This window comes from Equus asinus, chromosome 11 (genome assembly GCF_041296235.1).
Source record: "Equus asinus isolate D_3611 breed Donkey chromosome 11, EquAss-T2T_v2, whole genome shotgun sequence".
Taxonomy (NCBI): domain Eukaryota; kingdom Metazoa; phylum Chordata; class Mammalia; order Perissodactyla; family Equidae; genus Equus; species Equus asinus.
This window is the reverse complement of record NC_091800.1, coordinates 1,037,880-1,063,849: the sequence shown is the minus strand read 5'-3', so window position 1 is coordinate 1,063,849 and position 25,970 is coordinate 1,037,880. Positions and strand designations below refer to the sequence as shown.

The window sequence follows — 25,970 nt, the reverse complement described above, 5'->3', positions numbered from 1 at the left end:
TGTCTGGGGCTCCAGGGTCCCTGGGCTGGTGGCCGTCTCCCTCCCCTCTCTGCCTCCATCCTCACGGGGCTGCTCCTCTGCATCTGTGTCTCCTCTTCTCATAAGGACCCCAGTCCCATTGCATCAGGACCTCATTTCACCTCCTTAAAGAGCCATCTCCAAATCCTGACATGTGCCAAGGTCCTGTGGTCAGCGCTCCTGCCCTGTTCCAGCCTGCAGTGCCTGGTCCCCTGGGATGGGGAGGAGATGTCCTAGTTAGGTGTCTCAGGAGAGCTGATGAAAATTCATTTTAAGGGCATTGTGGTTTAGAGCGAGTCCCATGAGCAACAGACATTTTCAATATCTCATAGTAGCAATAACTTACTTTGGTTTACCACTTTCAAAGGGGAAATCTGCCTGTCTTTCTTCCTTTCCCCAGATATTATCCAGCTTTGTAATGCAAACAATGGCTCCCCTGTTGTTCTCACTGAAGCGCGGGTTACAGTGGAAGGCGACATCATGCCCTCTCTTGAAATCTCAAGCAAGCCTGTTTTAAACCAAAGACCAGAGTTAGTAAAATGATTCAAGCTGTGCATTTGTATCAAGTGAAGAACATGCAATTTTCTAAAGAGCAAATCATTGTATAAATACATGACAATTTTCTAAACAGAAAACACACTGACGGTACACTGGGCCAAGGACTGGATGTAACACAGAAGCATCTGACAGGAAGCAAGACAACGTGCTGAGTTTTTTGCCTCGTTGTCTTGGTCACATCATTCTAGTCAGCTGTCATTCCCTCTTTACCACCTCTACCCAAGAAAGGTCTTCAAGGTTTTCTCACAGAGGTTTAGGGCCACTTTGAGGGCACTTTATGCTTTACTTTGCAGAGAATAACGGTTACCTCCTTCCTGCCCTGCCAGCCTGCTTTTAATCCCTATTAATGGCAAATAAGAGCTTTCAAATACTCGGCTTCCTCATAGTTAACCAAAAGCCAAGTCCTGACACAGCAAGAGCTAGACAACATCGTTAAAGTTCAGTATTCCGATGCTAAGTTGTAAAGTCGTGACAATAAATGTGGTAAACATTCCATGATGTCAAGTGGAACTAATGAAAGTGCTGCTTGGCTTTTTTTTTTTTTCTTCAAAGATTTTATTTTTTCCTTTTTCTCCCCAAAGCCCCCCGGTACGTAGCTGTATACTCTTAGCCGTGGGTCCCTCCAGTTGTGGCATGTGGGACACTGCCCCAGCGTGGCTCGATGAGCAGTGCCATGTCCGCGCCCAGAACTCGCTCCAAAGAAACACTGGGCCGCATGCAGCAGAGCACGAGAACCTAACCCCTCGGCCACGGGGCCAACCCCACGAAAGTGCTGCTTGGCTTTTTGACCCCAGTTCCTGCACTTGGATGTCAAGGCAAACACAAGTCCTGGCTGTCGAATCACTAACTCTTTCCCTCAGTGTCTCAGCGAACCCCATAGAGCACTGACAGAATCAGCATGTGCTCTGGTTTTAAAGCAACGTCTGTACTCTAGACCTTTTAACAATGATTCTCTGTATGTTTTGATTCACCCAGTACTGAACACATACACCCCACTGTGTCTTCCAATGATTAAATTCACAGGGAAAAGACCAAGATAGCCAATGGCAATAGAATTTGTATTTGACTGAAAATCCAATGCCTATATTTCCTCTGCAGTGAAAAGCAAGATACTGTCATCTCTACTGCCTTCAGTGTTCTTTTTTTCTTGTAATTCCTCACATAGAATTTGCAGGACCAAGCAATAATTTTTTCAGTTTAGACCACCTTAACCACTTCAACCAGAATTAGTTCTGAGTGGCCGCAGTGTCAGTCTGCATCTCTAGTGTTCCTGGAGCTAAAGTTTCCAGTGCAATAACCCTAAATAAAGCAAAGATATGTATATCAGTGTGGTCCTGCATGAGAGGGGTTGTACAGGGAGGAGAGCAGATATTAACAAATCATGAGTGCTGTGTGCACAGGGTAAGGTGTGCTGGGTCCTACCTTATGTTGGGAGGAAAGATGGACGAGGACATAGGCAGAGGGTATATATGTTTTGTACTTTGCTGTGAGGCAAGCTTTATTGTGCAGGGAAGAACTGTGCCATCAGAAGCTGTACAGGCTGTGTGGAAGTAGCAGTTGGCTTAGGGTGGTGACCTTCATGCGGAACCAGAGGAAGCTGGCTGGAGGTTGGAGTGAGTGGGCCATTTGGATGTAAAATGATCAGATCAGAGCTGAGTCTATCTCCTGCTAACAGAGGAGGTGGCTCCCTTTGATTCACCAGGAAAAAGGTGACAGACACTCATGGAGTCTGTTTGCAAATTATTGAATAAACCTGTGTGCATAGCTTGACTTTGTGCCTTTTGTGTCCTGGTCATAAGACCCAGAAACACAGATGAATTAATGGCTGCAGTAGCTTTAGTGGCACCACTGACCTCAGGGATGGGCGTACTGGACAGCTTCAGGATATCCTTAGCCTTCTTGTTTTACACGTAGGTATAACCAGTGGTGATCACCAGGCCCAGGCATCCCAGGGCAGCCATGGATCAGCACGGATTTACCTGTTAGCTCCAATCTTACCCCATCCTAGCTCACCTCAGTCAAACCAGTTCCAATGGCAAAGGCTGATTTATTTTGAGGAAGTCTTGTAACTTGAGGGATCTGTTCAAATCTTCTAAGTATATAGAGTCTGCTCAGAAAACTGGGGTTCTCCATCCTGCCACTTGTCAGCTGTAGACCAGGCTAACACCATAGGAATCTGTGACCCTGCTGTTGCCCCCACTATGAAGATAGAAATGGCAGCTGAGCTCGCAAGGTCCGAGACTGCACTGTGACCTGCACAACTGCGGGGAGGTTTGTACGCACATCAGGACAGAGTGGCATCACTTTCACGCGCTCAGACCAACTCGGAACAATGTCCAGTGGGGTCTTTTTGTTTTCACACCTTGTTTTTGATGGGCATGTAGACATAATGTGCATGCTTGGTTTTTTAGACAATGTATGGGTGGAGAGACGGCCAGGCATCACATTACAAAAGCTCCACGTTTCCTTGAGCTCTAAGGCTTTCACTGCCAGGAAACACCAACAGAATGGGTTTCCTGCTCTTCCTCTTTGTCCTCAGAAAGTAGGACTCTGTTTTATTCTTGATTCTTCTGGTTTAAAATTCAGTGAGGGAAACGTTGTCCCCGTATTGGGAATACATATTGATTTATGGGATAATCCCCTACTGTGGTATAGCCAAGATTCTAAATGTGTAGTTTTAAAAATTCTAAACCAATCAGCAAATATGACAGACTTGCTAATCTTGCTGTTCACCTGTTTGCATTGCGCTTCACTGTGCCCAGAATTGTTATCAGCATGCAAGGCGTGACTCCTCCAGGCAAAGGCAGGTCACAAAGCACAGTCTGGGAATAAAAAAATATATATGTGGTAAATATTCCATTTGCACTTTTGGTATCCTCTTAATATGTTGCCTCTATGAATCATTACTGTGTTGTTTTGGTAGCAAATTTTCATTATTTAAAAAAAAATTTTAATTTATGTTTTTATTTTTTATCATTTTAGTTGCAGTAACATTGGATTATAACATTATATAGCTTTCAGATGTACATCGTGATATATTTCAAATTCTGTGTAGACTGCATCATGTTCAACACACAAAAACGAATTATAGTCCACCCCCTCACATGTGAACCTAATCACCCCTTTTGCCCTGCTCCAACCCCGATTCCCCTCTGGGAACCACCAATCCAATCTCTGTTGCTAGGTATTTGTTTGTCGTTATTTTTATCTTCTGAGTGAGATCATACGGTATTTGACTTTCTCCCTCCGACTAATTTCACTCAGCATAATACCCTCAAGGACCACCCATGTTGTCACAAATGGCCGGATTTCATCATTTCTTATGGCTGAGTAGTATTCCATTGTGTATACATACCACATCTTCTTTATCCATTTGTCCCTTGATGGGCACCTAGGTTGCTTCCATGTCTTGGCTATTGTGTATAATGCTGCAATGAACATAACAGTGCATGTATCTTTATGCCGTTGTGCTTTCGAGTTCTTTGGATAAATACCCAGCAGTGGGATAGTTGGATCATATGGTAGATCTATGCTTAATTTTTGCAAGAGGCAGAGGAAATTCCAGGCCTGAAATGCAAGGGAAATGCATGCATTTCCCACACCAAGGGCCCCCCAACCTGTGCAGGGCTGGCTGCGTCCCCAGATCCCTCCCCACGTTCGCTGCTTCTGGAGGACTCTTCCCAGAGAATGGGGGCCATGAACAGCAGCCAAAGCCTGATCAAGTCAGCGGGGACTGAAGGACAGTCTGGCAGCAGAAAAGCCATGCTCGCTTCCAGGAGAGGGGCTGGGTGGGTGATGGGAGGAAGCCTGGTCTCTAGGGAAAGTTGCTTCTCTTCTCCAAAGCAGGTATGTGGAAAGTAAGATGTCTCACAGGCCAGGCCAGGGCCACATGGCACTGCTACCGCTCCACACACTGTCACCACTGTGGCGGAGAGGGATGCTGGAGCTCATGCCGACAGAGACCCTGAGTGCCTGTGCACAAGGAAGGAGTGGAGGCACCAGGTTTTCTATGTCCCTGTGTGGCCAGGACAGCGGCACTGCTCAGGGATGTCAATGCTATAATGAAGTCTGTGCTATTTATCTGGCTACTCAGAAAGGGTTTTCAAAGCAAGAGGAAAGAGGAAATAGGGTAGGAAGGCAGGCCTGGGCCAAGCGGCCTCCGTCACCTCCATGTGCTAAGCAGGCCCCCTCTCTGGAAGGGGTTTCATCGACAGCCTTTCTTTCTACTTCCTGGGCACAGAAACTGAGCAGGAACCCAATGAGAAGGAGGGTTCTGGCCTGGAATGGGGTGTAGCAGCTCCCCATTGGTTTGATCCGAAACTCCCAGGCCATGGAGACAGAGGCCAGGTATGGGGTCTTGGGTTCTTGCCTTTACGGGGGCCCCAAAGGCTTTAGGCTTCCCCCTCAGCTTCCTCTGGTGCTCTAAAATGACTCTGGCATCAGGCTGAGGAAGGGAGGCTTTCTCAGAGATCAGCAGCTCTCCTCTGGAAAGGCCCCACCTCACCCCATGAGACTGACTCACAGCAGCGTGGCCCTGATGAAAGTTCACAGCTTCCAGAAACCAGCAGCCTCAAGGTGATGCTCTGAGGAGCAAGGGGCAAAGGAAAAGAGACTCTGCCTGGTTGGCTTCTGCTGGGGCTTGGGAGCGGTTGAGTGGAAGAGGCTGGGACCCCAGACCGCCCGGGCTCTAACAGACCCTCAGGGAAGTGGGGGCTCTTCCCACCCTGTGATCACATGGCTCCTGCTACCAACAGAAAAGGTGAAGCTTGGCCAAGGCCAGCATTATTTGGGGGAGGGGACGTCACAGGGGAGGGAACGGCTAGGGAGCAGGAGCACCATCAAATTCCCTGGTCTGGGCCGAGCGTGTCTTCTGCACGTGCAGTTGCCTTATTTGGAGGCAGGAGGTCTGCTACGGCACTATTTCCAAGGTATTACTATGGAAACGCAGCGTAACCCTGAATGCTGTTATTCTGCCTGGGAGTTTTTTCTCTCAAACCAGCCAGCTTTGGGGGATTTGCATGTGTGTCTGCTGTTCCCCAGCAGGAAGCTGTTCAGTCTCCAGGAACAACTCCCATTTGATTTTGCCAGGGACACTACCTTCCAGAGGATGCTAGCCTAGGACTCCTTGGGGAGGGTAGACAGAGGGCAGACAATGACCATCAGCTGAGAGCAGGCCCAGAGCTGCACTCTACTAGTAGGAGGGTTTGTGCAGCAGCCCAGGGCAGGCAAATCCAGGGGAGACCCGGCGGGCGTAGAGGAGAAGGGGGACCCAGTTCCACCCAGGCTGATCTCTGCCACTCAGTGAAGGAGAGAGCACCAGGAAGGACTGCTGAACCCTGGGGGTAGCCATGTTCTGCTATGCCTGGACCTCTGCCAGGCTCTGGGCCTTTCAAGATGCCCAAGGGACCCCCAATCTCCACTCTGCTCATTCTCAGGGTTACTGCGAGGCTCGATCAGGCAAGAACACTTGGTAACAGTGAAGCCTGAGCACAGAGGAAAGGAATAACATTTACTGAGCACCCACACTGGGCCCAAGACCTCCTTTCAAGCTCACAAATAATCCTATAACTGGATCAAAACAAGCCCATTTTGCAAATCAGTTCACTGAGGCTCAGAACATTTCCTGGTGCCCTGAGCCCCTGGACACTGGCTGGGGAAGAGAAGGGAGAGGAGAGGGGTCTTTGGGGAAGGACTGGACCTGGTGGGACCACCCCAGCCACCTCCCACTCTGGTCACATGGGAGTCAGAGCAGGGGCACAAAAATCAAGACCAGCACCAATTTTTTCCATTTATGGTCAAGGCCCCAGAGCAAGAGTGGGGTCCCCGAATTGCCCTTCACTTGGCTCCCCTTTCTCAGCCTGCTCTCTGCAAGAGCATCTCTGTGTAGAAAGTGGAACCGAGCTGAGTCCTTCCTTGGACTGTGGCGCACGAGGAGTGTGTGCAGCCAGCAACCCCTCCTGGCATGCTCTTTGCTTCCCAGCAGCTGGAAGGACAGCCAGGGGAAGAGACACACGCTCTGCTACTGCTTCTCAGCACCTGCCCCCTGGCTGGAAGCCTCCTGGGCAGCCCCAGACCACACAAGCAGGCCACCCTGTCCCTGTGGCTTGAAGAGGAGCATGCAGATTGTAGCCCACAGACCACTGGAAGGATGGAGACAACGTGCAGGGCTGGTGACCACCTCAGCCCTGACCTGAATCCTTCCCTCACCCCTAATTTTAGGCTGGGTCCTGAAGCCCTTGAATCTTCTGGGGTACTCTCGCTTTGCCCCAGCTCCTCATCTCTGAAACCACAAAGTGGACACCAACTGGCAAACCCACTGCCTACCTGTGGTGTGGGTGGCTCGACTTTCTGCTTCTTCTTCTGGTTCTGTTTGTTGGTCCTGGGATAGAACATGAGCATCTCCAGCCACCTGGGGAGAGAAGAGAGGACCGAATCAGACCCCTGCTCTCAGGAACTAGGACCATTTCTTGTCGGGTGGTCCAGGCACCAGGCTCAACACTTCCGGACTGGAGGCACCCACCCAGTGGCCAGGCCTTTGGACACCCAAGCAGGGCAGAGCACTGCCCAGATTAGAGCCTGCCACTGCTGGGGCAGGAAGTGCCAGCAGCACAGCCTAGGACAAGCACTGTGCCAGGGTGGAAATGTTCACTCTCTTGATTGTGCTGATGTTTTCAAAGGGGTATAAATTGTCAAAAGGTATCAAATTATGCATTTCAAATATGGACCCTTTATTATATGTCCAGTCCGTATTAATTAGAAGAGCTATAAATAAAACAAATAAGGTGTTGGCTTGACTTCTGGCTTCTGGTCCATGATGTTAGGAGCCTGGAAGTCTCCACTCCATCCCCAAACACTAAACAGCTGAACAAACTGAAAAGGCTCCAGCTGTTCTTAGGTTCATAAGAGCAGTGAGGTCTTGGGCAAAGTGCCGCCCCCAGATTGGGGAGACTCACAGGTGAACGCAGAGAATCACAACTGAGCCCCCGAGGGGACCAGTGCTGGGGCAGGGAAGCCTAACCTATAATGGACAATCTGCAGGAGGCCCAGTGTGGACAAGTGTGGACCCTCAGAGAGTTAAAACTCCAGGAGGACCTGGTCACAGGGGCCCAAACTTTTGTGAGTTTTGCCTCCAGCAGCTGGACCTGCTTCTTACAGTGAATGTCTGAGAAAAAATATTGTGCTTCTCACAGAGGAAAGAAAAAATGAACAATTTTGAAATATGCTAGAGCATTCTGTTCTTAAAAAGTCTGCTCTAAGGAGAAACTATTTTACTAGAACCTGACGTGCTAAGGTTTGATCAGGGACACACCTACCTGTGGGGACTCCAGCCCACTTCAGCCATCCCGCCCTGTCTACGTGGAGGACGCAGAGCACACGTGACGTTCTCTAAGCACATGGATGTGATCTCTTCTGATGCCTCTGGGAAGGAATTGGGTCCAAAGTTACCAGAAATGAAAGGAGAATGAACATTTGTTGAGTATCCACTAAACGTCAAGTAGTTTATTAAAATGTCACCCCGTCAGATCCTCTCAACGCTGCATTTATAAACACTGTACATCTTTTTCAGAGAATACATTTAGTGAGATATTAATTCTTTCAATGTCAAACAATTCTAGTTTTCATTTCTTCGAAATTATCTAATTTTGAAGTTTGATATTTCATGTACTACTCCTTCAGTTATATACTCTAAGCATTTTGTGATCACCAGAAATTGCCCAGTTTTTTTTTTTATTGTGGTAAGAACCCTTACCCTATGGTCGGCCCACTTAACCAAGTCATAAGCGCACACTGCAGTACTGGGAACTCTGGGCACAGGGCTGTGAGCAGCTCTCTAGAACTTACTCATCTTGCATGACTGAAACTTTGTGCCTGTCGGACAGCAGCTCCCTCTTTCCTCTTCCCCCAGCTCCTGGCAATCACCATTCTCCTGTTTCTGTGAGTTTCACATTTTTTTCTTCTTTTTTGGTTTGGGGGGTATTTTTCCAGTTTTAATAGGGCATCACTGCCAAATAAACATGTTATCTCTTTACAATGACATGATTTGATACATTGCAAAAGGTTTCCCCTCATCAGGATAAATAACACATCCATCACCACACAGGTTTCTCTTTTCTTCTCTTTCTTTTTCTTGCGAGCATATTTAAGTTCTCTCTTCGCAAATTTCAATGACACAATGCAGTGTTGTCAACTATAGTGAGTTGAACCGTTTCAGATAGCTCGCATAAGTGGAATCACACAATATTTGTCCTTCTGTGACTGGCTTATTTCACTCAGCACAATCCAGCGATCCCACTTTGGGGTATATATCCACCAGAATTGACATCAGAATCTCAAAGAGACATCTGCATTCTTGTGTTGACTGCAGCCTTGTTCACAAGAGCCAAGATATGGAAACAGCTTAGTGTCCATCGACAGATAAATAGATAAAGATAATGCCAAGAAATATTACTCAGCCTGAAAAGAGAAGGGTATTTTGCATATGCAACAACATAAAGACATTTATTTGACAAGCGACTGCAGACTTCTGTTTGGGCCAAATGGAGTGAGCCCCATGCAGCCTCTCTCTCTCAGATGACAAATGAAACTCTGGCCAGAGAACAAATAATTGCCACCTGATTTTCTAAATTCACCAAGTGAACAACTCCCAGTAACTTGAATCCTGATACTGACCAGGTCTGACACAGGTTCTGTTGGGGTTTTTACATAAAACAATATTTATATATTACAAATGCTTTAAAAATATACGCAAAATAAATTTGAAAATATGCACCAAAATACGGGCAGAGCTTAATAAATGGTTATAAGGCAGTCCCCCTATTGACCACCACCAAGGTCATTCCCGTCCTCTGTGACATTTGTTCAGTCTTAGTTGTACAGGAGACTGCAAATTAGTACTTCCTGTGTCCCTATGTTACTGTCTCTCTAGGCATTTCATTGTGTGGAGTTCGTCAATGTCTCTGGAATGAATCATGAGAAGAATATTATTTATCATATTATGTAAAAAATGACACTGAAATGAGTCTGACCGAGTTGGTGTGAACGTTATGCAGCATTTTAAATGCCCTTTTCCCTCAGCAGTGCTATCTGGGGCAGAAGGAATGGGCAGAGCAGCTGAGGGGATTTGGAATTAGAGAGGAGCAGGAGGAAGACAAAACTTCTCCAGTAATCTTTGCAATTTAACCACCACATTGGCGTTCTCACAGCGTGAAATCAAATATGATTTTATGTTCATTCCAGGATTGCTAGCACATCGTTTCATAAAATGTGCAGGGTCATTGTTTCCTTTCCCGTCATCTGTATTTGAGAGCCCCAACTCACCTCAGACAAGGGTCCATACTGAATTATTCTGTGTCTTCTATTAAACAAAGGATTCTTTGATACAGTGCAGAAAAATATGTACTTTGATGAGCACGAAATTTGAAGAGAAGGAGCATCTAAAACTTAAGAGGAAAAGGAAGAATTAGAAAAAATAATTGAATTATCTGAAAAACACAAATAATATCAGCTTTCATAAGTCACTGTAAAATATAGAAATAAATGACTAATGACATACTACTTATAAATAGCTACTAAAATTAGGACATTTTTAGAGCTAACGCATTTATTATATATTCCATCACGAATAAGTTGGGAGGCCATAGTAATGAGCCAGGACCCCTGACCTCTGCAGGGAGCCCTCACCCAACCCCAGAAACTGTCTCAGACACTCTCAAGGCATCATGGGTCAGAATCATTCCTTCCTATAGGGAAGGTGTGGAGCCAGTGGTGAATGGAGGGATTGGGAAGCTGGATATGGGAGAAGAACCAGGGGCTCAGGGGCCCTTCACAGAGCAGGAAAGTGCAGGGAGGAGCTCCCCCTGGTGGCTGTTGGGTGATGCTGCTTGACCCAGGTCAGAGCTTTACCTGGGCTGTGCTGTTTACCTCTGAAGGACCATGCTGATGCACACTGCCCACCATGGGCTAGAGGATCAATGAGTCCCGTTTCAGTGGGTCCAGTAACTTCATTTTCCTCTCCCGCGGTGTGTCAAGTCTCCACCGCTAGAAGCTCACAAGCTCTCTCTGCGCTTGGGGCGTCTGGCATGTGGCTCAGTGCGTCTTCATATCTGCTGTCCCCCAATTCTGTGTTCACCATCGCCCAGAGATTTCAGTCATCTAGTCTCAGCCCAGATGCCCCCTGGGGTCAAGGTGAATGTTTCTGCATATAACACGGATGGTACTTGCACCTATGCTCTGCTCAAGTGATACCGTTCCTGATGGTTTGGGTTTCATTATTTTCCTAGAATCGGAAAATGAAATTGCCCTACATCCTCTCTTCTTTTTCTCTCTCTCTATATGTAACATATAATGTACAACATATATAAGATGCAACATGTAACATAATATGCAATATGTAGCATTTCATACATTATAATGCATTTTACATACGAAGTTCTCTCCATATAATACATTACATATATTTATGTTTTTATATGTAATTTTATAATATGCATATTAGTTTAAAATAAATAGAAATTCCTTACTTTATATGACTGTTTGATGTAGCTAATATATTTTTAATCAAGTTCTGTAGTTTTACTCAGTGTGAGGGCTGATGGAACAGGAACGTTACTACAATGGAACCTCCTCCCTATGTTCGGGCTCTTCTCCCATTGCTGTACTAAAAACTCTCACAGCCTGTGACTGTAAGGTACTGGGCCCTAATCAAGATTTTTTTAAGAGCTCCATGGAATTATTGAGTGTTAGGTGTCTAGGATCTGAATCCAAAAGAACAGATGTTTATCCAGCACTTTCCCAACCAAGGAACCACAGGGAAGAGCAGGAGACGTTGTGGATTGACCTGAGGGAGGTGAGCACTGAATGAGACGGCATTGAATGTGGAGATCGCTGTGGGTGGTATTGACGGATACCTGCGCAGTATTGTCATCCAGTCCGTGAACATGGCTGCCCTTTCACTTATTTAAATTCGTTTTTTTCAGTAATGTTTGTATTTTTCAGTTTACAGCCTTTTCTATTTTATTATTTTTGATGCTTTTGGAAATGGAACTGCTTTCCTAATATCCTCTTCATCTTGCTCTTTGTTGTTAATTAGAAAACCAACTGATTTTTGTAGAGTGTCACTGCCCTTAAGTCCCGTAGGAGACACCAGATAGAACCCATTAGGGTTATGATAGGAGTCGGTTTCCCTATCTTGAAACAGTAGGATAACAAGTATTGAGGCAGGTGGGAATATGAAAATGAAGCACTGCCATCCGTGAGCAGTACAATGAGTAACCCTGGATCCACCTCTAAAGGCATTGAGGAAAAGTAGGGATTTTCCTGAAGGTTTAGTGGAGGCCAGAGAATAGCTATCACAAAGTACACCTGAGAGCAAAGCTTCTTCAAAATCCCCTTCGAGTAGCTCTGTCTTCCTAGATTTCCATTCCTTTTGGCAACTGCCCCAACTCTCTCTTCTCCCTCTCTGCTCGTTTTCCCCAGTCAAGCTCATTTCTCTCTGCATCTTTCTTCTCCAAACCCCCTCAGCTTGCATATCCACCCAGTGATAAATACCAAGCCCCACCTCGTGGTCATCCACTCCTCTGCAGCTTCTCAAGGTTGCCCCAGGACTCTGAAGCACCAGCATTCTTTCCATCTAGCATCACTTTGGAACGTGGTTAGTGACGTAACTCATCGGTGAACAACATGGGCTCTAAATTCTGACTTCATCTTCGCAAACCGGGTGACCTCAAATGATATCCTTCCTCTGGAGCTGTTTTCCAATCTATAAAATAAGGATAATATAAGTACGTGGCCAGCATGATTGCCGTGAGTATTAAATGCGATGATGCCTGCAAAATACCGGTCTGTAGTGACTGTGCAGTAACTGTTAGCCATCAGTACTATTATTCATCTGCTGGAAAATTCTATGAGGTCAGTAGGGCAGTGGTTCCTGTTTTGATATGAACAAAGCAAGGACCCCAGTGGTGAATTGATTTGCTCAAGGTTGTACAAGACAGGCAGCCAAGCCAGAGGTCAAATCCCATCCCTTGAGTCCAGAGCCTTTGGATTTCTGCCCAATTTCTTGAGGTCAAGACCTGACAAGCAAGTGCTGGTGAATGGGGTCCCCCACAGCTTGGATGCTGTTTAAGAATTCTGAGGAGAGGCGATACCCCTTCCTGGCTTCAGTTTTCAGTGCAAACATTAAATTATGATGATGTATGACATGAGATTGTGTCCCCTGCTGGCCCCTGAAAGTTGCATTTCTTCTGAGGGCGACTACAGAGGATCCATTTTGCTGTTCTCAGTAGGTCTGGAGTGACCTACTCTAGTCCCTCTGCTTGGGACACAAAGCTCATTGCCCTCATGAGCCATTTCTCACAGCAGCCACTCAGGGACTTCCTACATACTTCTAGTTTGCCTGGATGGTGCCCTCCATTGGGGTGTCATCACTTCATTAAAATACAGAATTAAAGTTTGTCACTGGACACCCAGCCAGCTGTCAGGATCCCCCCCTCCTCCTGCCAATGTCACACACTTGGTACTTCCCAGTACAGTGTGGTGTTTATGGAATTCTGGAGTCAGACAGATGTGAGTTCAAGGTCTAGGTGTGACACTAAATGTGGACTTGGTTCAATTTTTCAGCCTCTCTGAATCTCCATTTCTTCATCAGTAAAATGGGTATTTGGATAATGAAAAGCAGGCAGTTAATACTTCCTCGGACTCTGGTAGTTCATGAGACTGTGTCAGTGAGCTATGACTACACTAATGTCACATAACAGATAACCATAAACCTTAGGGGCACGTGACAATCAGCAATCCACAGAAGAACAAATGTAAGTAGCCAACCCAAATGTGGACAGACTTCCCTGCATTAGTAAACAAAGCATGTCCAATTAAAGAAAACCCAAGATACCATTTTTCATCTATACTTAATGGGAACTCTTTAAAAGATAGACTTTACTTTTTAGAACAGTTTTGAGATTGATAGAAAATTTAAGAAAGACAGCACAGAGAGTTCCCATACACCTCTGTTCTGGTTTGCTATTACTAGCATCTTACCTCAATCGGGGATATTGGTTACAACAGATGAAATTATACAGGTTCATTGTTATTAACTAGATGTATGACTGTTGATGTTGACCTTGATCGCCTGGCTAAGGTAGTGCTTGTCCGTTTTCTCCACTGCAAAGTTACTGCCCCCTCTTTCCATACTGTGCATTTTAGGAAGGAATTCCATGCACAGGTCTCTCCCTGGTTGATGCCCCCTCAGCTCTCAGGATCAGGGCAGAAAAAGGAAGATGTGCACAGCTGACTCTCTCCCAGTTCAGGCCTCATCCTGATGCAGTACCACATGACCTATACAGTGAGGGGTATGTCTTCAATAGCAAATATTTACTGAATACCTACCTGGTGTTGAGTCTGGTGGTTGGCAGTGGAATGCCAGGCTGTGCTAGACAGCCTCATCCCTGCTCAGGGAGCTTGCCCTGAAGTAGGAACATTAGGGTGGGAGGCATACATGGGGCCATCCTTCCCCAACTTCACCACTGGAGACAGGGAGGTCAGAGAGGACACTGCTGCACTCATGGGTCTGTGATGGGATGAGCGTTGGTGGGATGATAGGAGAGCAGGGAATCAGAGGCAACACGAGAGCTGAGGGCACCTGGGAATGACGTGAAGAGTCCTCGGGTTTAGGCGAAGATGTAGAAAAGTCCATGAAACGATATAAACAGAGGAAGATGGAGATAAACAACATGACCTGGGAGAAGTGAACTACCAGGGAAATGAGATTAGAATTCAGGAATTATGAGACCCTGGCAGGGCATGTGCCTTAGCAATCCCAGAAGATGTGCTTTGGTTTGTCAGGTGGAGGGGCTTGGTCATCGGTTGAATGTGATCTACTGAGGCTGCTGGAAAGGAAGACCGGGAGAGGCCACATGTCAGCAGGGTGAGAAGTGAAGGGTGGGTGAGAGAGTTGACAGAGGGAGGACAGATTCCCCTCCAGGAAACCTTGCATGGGAAGTGTAAGATGGAGGAGTCCAAATCTGGATGTCCTTCACTGTGTGTCATAAAAATAGAATAATGTTAATTTGTAGATTTTTGTCACAGGAGAAGATAAATTCAAAGCTTATAGATTCATTACCCTTTAAAACATTAACTGTTTATGTCCAACAAAGAAAATTTGCTTCTTTGGCCCCAGCTTGGTGCCATAAAAGTACTATACTCAAAAACATTCTTTACCACCTTACTGGTCTCCTCAGTAAGATGAATTGAATAACATTTGGACTCTAGTGTGTGAGATTCATGTGTTTAACTTTGTGAAAATTGGTCTCTGACACGTTGGGAGCTTATTTCCTGAGATGTCTGAGAGGATCCTTCCATCTAATCTACTGACCCTGTGGTGACTGAGGACTGGAATCTTCAAGCTCAGGAATTACTGTTCTTGAGTCCTGAGGTGATTCCCAGGAGCTACGAAAACTTTCCTTTTCTGACCCTGTATTTTTCTAGAAATTCACCACCCCCACACAGTTTTTTGTTACAAGGGGCTGAAAATGATTTCGGGGGCATTAGCTGACTGGTGTCTATGTGATGAGAACATAACGGAGGTAGTAGAATTTTGGAGAAAGCGTTCTTGGTGGGATATTACAGGAAGGAAAGGAAAGGAAAGGGTCGAGTATGATTATGGAGACTCTAATCTTCAGTGACTGAAAGCATTGCAGACAGGGAGCTGGGTGGACCCACGCCACGTGGGGCCTCGGCGTCATTCTGCAGTTGTGCCTTTTTGTAAGTCACTATCACTCTCACTGGCTTGGATTCAACAGGTTGCTTGGTTGACACTCCTGAAATGAAAAACCAACGATTGTCTTAGTATAAGCATATTCTCAGATACTAGACTCATCTCATTGCGATGAAATGGATTTTCCTAAAGACTTCCTCAGAGCATTGAGGTAAATGTCTGAAACCAAGAAATGTCAAAAATAGGAAGGGGCTCATGATACAGGCCCCCAGGTTCTGAATCTAAACTCTACCTTCTAGAATGGACTCCTGCCCGTTAGCTGTGATTAGCGAGGCGCCAATAATACCAGCTCTAGCATCAGGGGCACTTCTACTAGCCTTCTTAAATACTTTTTCACAAATTTATTTTACATCCATTATCTTACTTAATCTTTACAACACTCCTAAGATTTAAACATTATTACCCCCCACAGTTTAGAGATGAAGAAACTGAAAACAAGCTAGAATAATTGGCCAAAGATCAAACAGCCAGGAAACGGTAGCACAGGAGTCTGCAGTACTCTGAAAGGTTGTCTGACATCAAGTCAGCTCCTTTTTTCTCAATGATGCTGCTCCTCTTAATCTGTTTCAAAGAGCACTGGAATTCCTCAGTGCTTCAGGGACCACTGAGCAGCAGCACCTCGGGGCCCTCACTCTGGTTTCAACCAGAGGACGTCTATTATACACATAATAGATTTGAAGTTTTGTTTGAAAAAGTTCCCAGACACTCTATTATCCCATGATGTCTCCTAAAGCTGTTATGAGCTGCACCAGCAACTTCTTGAAGTCAGAGACCTCGACTTCTTCTTTCTTTGGTCTCACAACAGTGTGCAACCCTGCCTGACCTGTGAGCCAGCCTGTGGAAGGAGGAGCAGATGGGAATCACTGCCCTTGGGATGTGCTCTGGGATCCCCCATCTAGGTATCTCCCATGACCCCTGGCGGCCTCGCTGCCTGTTTCTCACCGAAGTCAGTCGAAGGATCTGCAGCCTTCTCGCTGCCATCACAATGCATGGAGCTCTCCCCTAGGAGGGAAGCAATGTCTTCTCCGAGGTCAGTCGAAGGATCTGCAGCCTTCTCGCTGCCATCACAATGCATGGAGCTCTCCCCCAGGAGGGAAGCAATGTCTTCTCCGAGGTCAGTCGAAGGATCTGCAGCCTTCTCGCTGCCATCACAATGCATGGAGCTCTCCCCCAGGAGGGAAGCAATGTCTTCTCTGAAGTCAGTCGAAGGATCTGCAGCCTTCTCGCTGCCATCACAATGCATGGAGCTCTCCCCCAGGAGGGAAGCAATGTCTTCTCTGAAGTCAGTCGAAGGATCTGCAGCCTTCTCACTGCCATCACAATGCATGGACCTCTCCCCCAGGAGGGAAGCAATGTCTTCTCCGAAGTCAGTCGAAGGATCTGCAGCCTTCTCGCTGCCATCACAATGCATGGAGCTCTCCCCCAGGAGGGAAGCAATGTCTTCTCCAAAGATCTGGAGGCAATTCTCAATCAAAAATTGCACAAGAGAAATCTGCAACACAAAAGGGTAAAAACGGGGTGTTCTTTTTCATATGGCACAGTTATAAATCACATTTCATACATGAATCTTGGCTCTAACAAAAATTGTGAAAGAATACTAAGAAAAATTCAGAGAACCAGTTTTCTCTAAGAATGAACTGTGATACTTTCATGAGTACTTTGGGCACAGGTTTTAAAATACTTTTCATCAGTGGACTAAAGGCATAATTTGTGGTCTAGTTTAAAAGCTAACATTTTTATATCAATGGTTATATCTTGAAAACAAAGGCAATTTTCAAATGTAACCCACATAGGATGTTTGGGGGAAGATGTATAGTCTCTTATGAAATTTTATCTATTCATTTTCATTAAACATTTTTTCCAGTTTTGTTGAGATATAATAGACATATCGCATCTTAGGAAAATTTATAAAGCACCCAATAGACACGGATACGTGAAATTCATTTGTAAGTTTAGGTGCTGCTTAAACTTGGGCAGCAGAGATTTCTGTGGGTTTTTGTCAGGGAAGAAAGCAGCTGGAGAGACACCATTCAGTTTGTCTGGCTGCAGCCCCTCCTCTTGCATTGCCTGCCCCCCCCCCTTACTTTCTGGGAAACTCTCTTGGGAAACAGCTATGATCTTATTGGGCATGTTGTAACTCTGATAGGATGTTCTGGAATCTTTTACTAGTTTCCTCACCCTATAGCAGAGGCAAAATAGTAGCCAAGTATTTTTCTGAATGAGCCACAGCTGGCAGAGGAAGGCCAAAGTGTGTGGCGCCATGGGTGCTCATATTGCCCAAGCTGCCTAGGATGTGCCAGTAATGACCAGAGGAGCTGGGTGTTGTCGCCATCGTGTGATGAAGAAACCATGGCTTGGAAACTTTGCCCAGGGTTACACATCCCTCAGTGATTAGGCTGAGAGTTGAACCTTGGCTTGTCACACTCCAAAGCCCAGGTTCTTTTCTGTCATATCGGGCCACTCCTCCCTCTGCTGTTCAGTCTGTCCAGAGTTTAGTCTCATGGACAGAAAGGGAGGAGAGACTCAACTGCTCACAGTTCCCCCTTAACAACCCTCCTTCCCATCCCCACAGAGGAGGATAAATGACTCTGCCACTCAACGGATACACTTTCAAAAACTGGTCTGTCAGAGTTAACACCGTCCATTTTGGGTTCCAAGTGGGGACTCTGACCCCTAGGGCACGCAAATGAGAGCTTTCATTACCTTTCTTGTGATGTCACTTTCTAATTCTGTGCTGCAGGCATTGGGCAAACAAAGAATGCTTGGGGCTATGCAGGTGGCTAAGTTGTAAGCTGTCATCTGATTGACGGACGAATGCTGCTGAATGTTGTGCAGCACTCCAAAAAGATAGCGCAGGAGCTCTGCATTGGCTCTGGGCAGCTCATCCAAAAGCCTAAAGACACAAAAATGGACCTTTAAAGACAGCACGTCATTTTGCTCAGGAAGTTGGAAATACAGAGAAAGGGAACAGAGGACTTCTTTGTAGAGCAGGCACAAAGCCCAGTGAACATGCACGAGAATGCAGAAATGGCCCTCCCAGACATGCTGCCTGAAACATTTCCCTGAAACGCCTAGAACATGTTCTCATTTGGGCCCATCTTATTAACATCGAATTTAATCTAAATATATTTTAAAACTCTGAAACATTGCAGAAACTCTTCAATTAAAGTTCACAAAAGCTCATTGATTAAATTAAACAGCAATGAAATTTCAAAGGCTCCCTTTGTTTTGAAGGTAGCAATCTAGGAACACTGTCTCAGGGTAAGAGCCCAGCAAAGTTCCAGGCAAAAATATTTCATTGAGTTCAGTTCCCGAACCAGATAAGAACTTCTCTGGCTAGTTAAGTGTTTGACAAAGGTAAGACCATATCCCTGGCAGATTGGTCCTTTAGCATCTCTCTTGGACCAAAGGATTTCATCTGCTCTCAGTTTCATATTGTCAAATAAAAATGGCAAGTAATAGGATATATTGGAATATATGAGGAAGCCATTTTGGTGTAAACCTAATTCGGGCCTGACCTTGTCTTTCCAAAAGGGCCTGACCGAGGCCGTTGAGCATGCATTGTATATCTGCTTTAGAGATTCCCTATGGCAAGAGCAAAAGGCCCTTGAGATAAAGGTGCAACTTCCCTCCCCCTGCCAACGTTGGTGTCTCCTTAAGGATTAAGCATCTTTCCTTAGGCTAGAAACTGATTGCTGCGCTCACCTGTGAGCGCCCAGCTTGAGACAATAGACTTGCCTCCTGCTGCGCCCTTGGAGATAGCAGACCCACTACCTGCTGTGTCCATCAAGTGCTGTGCCAACAGGGCACTCTTGTGACTATTGTGGGAGGGACATTTCAATCATGTGAAACACCCTCTATGAGGGTATATAACCACCCTATGTACCCCCACTTCTTTGGAGTGCTCTGTTCCTTTGTGGAAAGACCTCCCGGGTTATAATCCTAAAATTTAAGCTCAGAATAAACTCACCCAAATTTTCATTTATTGATTGGTTATGGATTATTTTCATCAATAACATATTCAGAAGGTATAAAATGGTCAAGGATTCCTTATTAACAAGACTAGGAGAAGAACAAGAACTCAATAAGAGCAGTAAGGCATGCCACTATTTTTTAACTGGCCTCCGTGGGAGTGGTCAAATCAAACTCTTTGGCATTGGTCATTATTTTAGTGGACAAAGCTGTAAAGTATAAGCTAATATTTTCCAAAGAGTATGTTGATTGTACTTTGGAGGTGTGCCCCAGTAGAGTAATCATGGCATCATTACCTCTGAGTGGCAGCGATTTTCTCCTCCTCGTTCTCTCCATCAGTTATACTGACCCATTTAGCATAGAGGTCAGATGTAAAGACGCTCCCTGGGATGTTTCGAAGAAAATCCTTACACACATCAAAAGAAGAGTATTATTCTTATGGCAAATACATATTGGACAAATTACAGGGAAAACATGGAGTTGAAAAGTTGAGTTTCTGTTCCCACTTCCTTCTCAGGCTCCCCACACTGTGACCCACGCAGCGCTCAGCTCCACCTCTCCACTGACTTGCACACCCTGAAGTGGGTGCTTGGACTTCTAAAACTTAGAAGCATCAAAGCAGAGTGGGCCACAGTGGGAGCGAAGAGAAAGCCCCCTTCTATCACCTGGAACTTCCTCTTGGTGTCCATTTTAGTAAACTAGTAGAAACTGACAAGGTCCGGTGAGACATCATCCTCAATCCTGCTAGTTTCTTGAGAAGAAATACCCATCTCCGTTTGAGACACAGTGCTTGCTCTTAACTCAAGCAAGAGAAGTTCTGAAACAAACCAAACGCGCACACCCTCGTGCTCTCGCACACATATTAAGAGAGAACTGAGCCTTCTGACTTGAGGTATGTGTGCTCCTTGGGAGAACACTGCGTCACAATAGCCTCGTTCATCCTGGTTTTAACTGTGTGAACGTTCGATCCTGCAGACTGGGAAGCAGCAGACATTGGAAATATATTAAAATCCCCAATGGGTAACAATGTGTTACCCCTTACAGTCTGTGAGTGGGACATACAGATCCTTCCAAAAGAAGAAACTTACTAAAAACTTAGATACATCGCAACTTCAGGCCTCTGAGTATCAGGGCTACAGGCGCACAAATGTCAGCTTCCTAAGTGGAGGCCTGGAACATCTGTCACTTTAGAGGGCTGAGGAACAAGTTTAACATCGTAGAATTGGACCTATTAAAATTTACGAAGCTTTAATGTTTGTGCAAGACTGAGGGGAAGTTGTCACATTGTCTTGCTAGCTTCCAAGCACACCTAGCATCCATTGTTCTCACTCAGCAGCACACGCCTTCCCTTAGTGGTGGCTTGCTCGAGAAGTGCCTCAGGGCAACTATCCTAATTAGAATCTAATGATGGTTCACTCATGCTAATCCCTATTGAGCTGCTGTTAGTGCCAGGCACTATTGTGAGCACTGGGGACAGAGCAGAGAAGCCAATGGACAGAGTCCCAGTCCTCTCACTTTGACTATGTTGATTGGTGTGTGGTACCCATGGTATTGTAGCTAGCCATGGTAGTTAGTGCTTTTCACTGTGTTTCCTATGGAGTGCTTCCAATATATTTGGAGGGAGGAAGCAGTCCAACTCTGGCCGGCTCTTCAAGTCTGGGAGCGTGCAGGAGGGCTCTTGCCTCATGCGTACCACACTACATGCACTCAGAGCATGTGTCTCCTCTCTGTTTCCTGAACCCTGTTCTGTGGGAGCCCATTGGTGAGGCTGAGTGTGGTGAAGCCAGAACATGACCCGAGCAGAATATGCCAAGGGTATTCACTGCTGGACCTCTGTTTTTAGACAGCTCAATGGCAAACTCAATGTGGTCCTGATGATGTACTCATTTCTGGTTTAGGTCAACACCCCAGTTCATTGGGCATGGTATTATCAAAGCCAAGTTGCAAAGTCTGATTCCCCACCAAGATCAGTCAACTTTAGGAATGTCTAAGAACTATACCCACGAGTGGCCACCCCCTTGCTAGTCTGTACTTATAACAGAAAGATAGGCAAGACTCTGCTGATGGGCAACTCTAACTCTTGCTGGAAAATCAGTTCCAGGTGGGCACCTCAAAGAAGGCAACACTCAACTTGCTATTTGCATGCCTAGAGTATATTTCTAATCATCCCAGTGTCACAGTGGTCGACTCTAAGCCACTTCTGAACTGTCCCTATTTATGACAGAGCTGAACAATCATGGGGAACAAGGAAAGACCAAATGGAATCTCGATTATAAGAGAATTTTAATAACCTATTGTAGTCATTTCTACTTATGACATTCCTCTTTAGAGCTGTTAACAAATACCAAGATGGATTGAGTCAATTCTTTCCCTGTTCTATGATTCCCTTCATAGAAACATAACTGGATATTTGTGATTTAGCGGTATCATTTAAAAACCTTTTTTGTATAAATCTATTGAATTTTCAGAATTCCAAACAAATTTTCGTTGCTGCACCTACTTTAAAAGTCAGATTTATAAGAAGAAGCATGTGGTAGGAGCTTGTTACTGTGTGACCATAATCGTGGGTGGTGGGTTAAGCTTAACAAACATTAATAAAGGATGCCAAATTTGGTAAGGGTGAAAGAAGGCAAAAAATAGTGAAGTCACCCCTACACTACTTTTAAATTAAAAGAGACAGGCGAAAGAAGGATGAGGAAGTGAACGGAGCTTTTTGTCACTCTTTGAGCATTTTTTGATTCATTGAATGACAAATGTTGGCTTACTGACTACGGTCAACCTCTCTATCTATTTTCAAATGTTTCATACGAATTTTCTTTTGTAAACTTTGCTTTCATTAGGACAATGGTGAAGAAGTCATCGAAAACAGGATGTTTGTTCTGGTAAACGTTCTGTATATCTAAGTGTGTGTTTAGAATTTTTATTATTATTATTCTGGGATAATGTTCAGGAATGAAGGAGAAGGTAGTGTGTGATGAAAAAGGAAAGTATATCTAACATTTCGGGCTTTTAACACCCAAATTAACGCCCTTAAATTTGGACTTCGTGAAGTGTTTTTCAGTTTCTCAATCTATTATGCCTATTATGGTTCCTGGGCAATCACGGTGAAGGAAATTGATCATGTACCTTCAGAGTTACGCTGTGTGTGGATAATGCTAGAAGTTTCCCTACCTTTAAGACACATGCAACCACAAGAACAGATTCACAGTCCAGGCTCACTTTGTCCCCAGCATTTAATGTCTCCTTTAGGGCTCTGCATGATTTCATATTGGCCGATTTTCTGAATATGCCCTCTGTGAGCGGCCCTTTTTGCTTAAGAAAGCAAAGCATATCCTATAAGGAAGAAGAGAAAGGAAAAATCAATGGCACCTCGTATCCAGGAGCCCAGAGCACCAGCTCCCCCCTTGTCTGAGCTGGGGTAAGTGAGGTGCAGTGCTGGAGAGGGGGGGGCATGCAAGCAAACGTAGAATTTTTTTTCTCAGTGTCTCTATTTTCTATCCAACCATCCCTTCTACATTCATATGCTGAAACATTTCAAATAGTTTTTAAGTCAGATTTTCCTTTTCAGTGAATTGACACTTTTGAATCAAACTTCCCTGCTTCCAGGCCTTTGTGGAATCACCCGCTCCTACTCCACCAATCTTTCCTCATCGTGCCCTAATATAGCTGCTCTTCCCCAGCTATGGAAATCTTCGTGCCATACCCGTGTCCCATTGTTCATTCCCCTTTAAGGGGCTGCGTACCCCATTTCTACTTCCTGGATTGCTTTCCCTCTTTTAAAATCGGGCTCTCCAAACCCCTCTCCTCCTCCTCTAATTACATCCCCTTCTCATCACTCTTTCCTTTCCTTTTGCTGCATCTTCATGTCCTCTGCTTGTGGTGCAGAAAGGCTCTAGGTATTGGAGTCAGGTAATCCAAGGGACCCGAATCCTATGATGCTACATCTTGGCTGTGTGGCCTTGGGCACAGTGTACACTTTAGTGAGGTTACTTTTTTTCTCGTTTGTGAAGTGGGAATGATGATAATCATAGCTACCCCCTAAATTTGCTGTGAAACTTGCAAGGACTGAGGTAGTAGGAGCATGGGGCTGGCATGACACATTTCTTCATCGTTAGCCTAAAGTTCCCTAGATCTGGTAGAGTGCTTGGAGAGATACTGGACACTCAATAAATGTTGACAATGACAATTCCATACACCAATTTGAGTTAACACAAGCCAAATTCTGTGGCTGTCACTTGACACATTCTATTTGGATGAAAGGATCCACATATGCCAGAGGCTGAGTCTGTATGCTTCAGCACTGGAAATACAGGTCAAAATCACCTGAGAGATTCTGAGGAGTGAGATTGAGTAGACTCAGCTGAAGGAGGCTGAAGACTACTGTGGAGTTCAGAGAAGATTAGACAGGGTGGACTCTCGGAGACTCATCCACATAGAGCCCATTTGCATTGATCTGAGCAGGCATATGTGGGTCTTTGCTGAAACCTATGGAATGGACATGGGTATCTTTTCTTTGTCGTGTTTGCTTTATGACTCAGCAGTACCTAAATCAGATTTTATTCTTTGACATAATATTAGCAAAGCTTTTCCCCCAAAGCCAGCGGCTGTCTAAAGATTTCTCCATTTAGGGATAGATTTAAATGAGACACTTGACCTCTCAGAGTTCTCCCTCCTCAGGAAAGCCACAGAAGACCAAAATGAGACCCACCAGAAGAGAAGGGGGCAGGCTGTCGCATTCGCACACATCCCCGAGGCTGACGCCGAAGAGCTGCCCTGGCTTTGGGGATGGTGGTGTCACGTGCAGAAGGTCCTGGCAGGCGCTGGAGCCACGCCGGAGGGCCCAGTTGCCCATAAAATTAATTCTCACTGACTTCTGGCCTGAATCCAAAGAAGAAGTGAGATTATCAGTAGTAGTTTAATTTACTTACGGCACATTCATTGCGATGGCAAGAAGAAAGAGGAACTGAGTCAGCTTTTGCACAGAATTTCCCACGTTCGGAAATTGGCCAATTGCATCCTTGTGGTGTTAATGTGGTCTTCTTCCCCTCATCCTGCAAACCTAGAGGCTTGCTCAGACTCGGGGTCACTTCTTCCAGGGGAAATGCTTCCTCAGCAGTGCTCTCTCCTGCCTGTTGCATGAGACACTTCACTTGTACTTGTCCATGTTTTCTGATGTTTAGTATAAACAGTGGATTCAGGTGACAGATCACATTTCGAAAGCTAACGAGGTTTGGTTTTCAAATCAAGCAGAGTTTGGAAATCATCTACTTTCATAGTAAGTCTCCTCCCACTCTTAGATTCCCTGTTTGCTTTCTGAACGCCCAACCATGGTCAACTTTCTTTCAGCAAAAGGATCTGCCTTTCAAGACACAACCTGCCTGAGCCCACTTCTCAGCCGGCCTCTGGCCTCTGCTCTGGGGGCCACAACGCTCAGGCAGCTCCATGATGACTATCAGCAGTCAGGGTCCTTGGGAAGTAGTCATTAAATGCTGGCTATGTGGTAAGATTCCAGGTGGCCGTGTTTCTTCGGACACCCCACAAAGCTACCCAGAGATGATTTTTAACTACCCAACAGCCCCTGTCAAAAGAATGCTTTTCAAAGGAAAGGTGATCAGCAAGGAAAAGCTGAGTTCCAAGTCTCTACTGCTCAGCTATGAATGTTTACCTAAGAAGGTACCTTAACATTTGTTTAAATCACATGTTTATACCGAATACTAAAAATGTCAACAGAGGAGCCAAGTTGTAGGAGGATAAACAGTGAAGCAACATTTCACCAAGTAGCCTTCAACGTCCAACCACTCGGCCTTCCTGGGAAGGAGTGAGTGCATCTCCATGTCCACTCATGTGGATGCAGTGCTCCTGGGGCTGGACCAGAGAGAACAGGATCCGAGAAACAGAAGGCTCCTGGTTCTGCCGCTTAGTTGGATAAGCTTACTCAAAACTCTTTGAGCTTTGGTTTGGTCAACTTTAATGTAAATGATGCTACCTACACCTCTTTGGACTAAATACTAGAAGGTCCCACTCAGCATAAGGCATGGCTCATAGCAGCCTTGATAAATCTCATCTCCCTCACTCAGAGGGCCTAAGGAGGCCTAGACGTCTGTCTCCTCCCCCCAAAGCAGACCCCACCCCCATTCTCCGTTTGATTTCACTGCCTCCAGAAGGTAGCAGTCATGAAGGAATGCCACCACTCCCCTAACTAAGGCTCCTTCCTGCCTGGCATTCATACCCCTACCATTTTAAAAAGAGAGAAGCAAGCCAATACATTCTTAACTCCAGGAGAAGATTTCTATATGTCTGCATGTACAAATGTTTGTCTCAGATACACGTTAAAATACAGGTTGAGTTGTTGTATGCAACCTGGTTTTCCTACTCTTAACCTGATTTTATTATTTCTAAAACTATCCAAATGTATTCCATTATTCAGCTTAAACAAGAATGCTCTGAAGAAGAGTGCTCTATCCCTTGATACAAAGCTACACATTCAGCTACTCTATGAGCATAGGCAGAAAGTATAGACAGTGAGCTAACATCTGTTGCCAATCTCCTTTCTGCTTGAGGCAGAGTGGCCCTGAGCTGACATCTGTGCCTATCTTCCTATATTTTGTATGTGGGTCGCCTCCACCGCTTGGCTTGATGAGTGGTGTAGGTC

The 25,970-nt window shown here is 45.4% G+C and overlaps 1 protein-coding gene and 1 long non-coding RNA gene across 2 annotated transcripts; both read right to left on the bottom strand.

Annotated features, from left to right (window-relative positions):
- Positions 1-213: 213 nt before the first annotated feature.
- On the bottom strand, positions 214-6,991 carry LOC139046548 (uncharacterized). The gene is made up of 4 exons (XR_011506686.1): positions 6,901-6,991; positions 3,932-4,004; positions 3,310-3,398; positions 214-526 (listed from the first exon to the last, which is right to left on the bottom strand). It is a non-coding gene; the product is annotated as an uncharacterized lncRNA (long non-coding RNA).
- A 5,148-nt stretch (positions 6,992-12,139) lies between these two features.
- Positions 12,140-19,728, bottom strand: LOC123282494 (rho GTPase-activating protein 20-like). Its single transcript, XM_070520255.1, has 5 exons — positions 19,615-19,728; positions 18,050-18,239; positions 16,289-16,838; positions 13,960-15,389; positions 12,140-12,334 (listed from the first exon to the last, which is right to left on the bottom strand). Exons 2-4 carry the CDS (start codon positions 18,143-18,145, stop codon positions 15,241-15,243), a joined length of 795 nt encoding a protein of 264 aa, XP_070376356.1. The 5' UTR covers positions 18,146-18,239; positions 19,615-19,728; the 3' UTR covers positions 12,140-12,334; positions 13,960-15,240.
- Between the last annotated feature and the right edge of the window lie 6,242 nt (positions 19,729-25,970).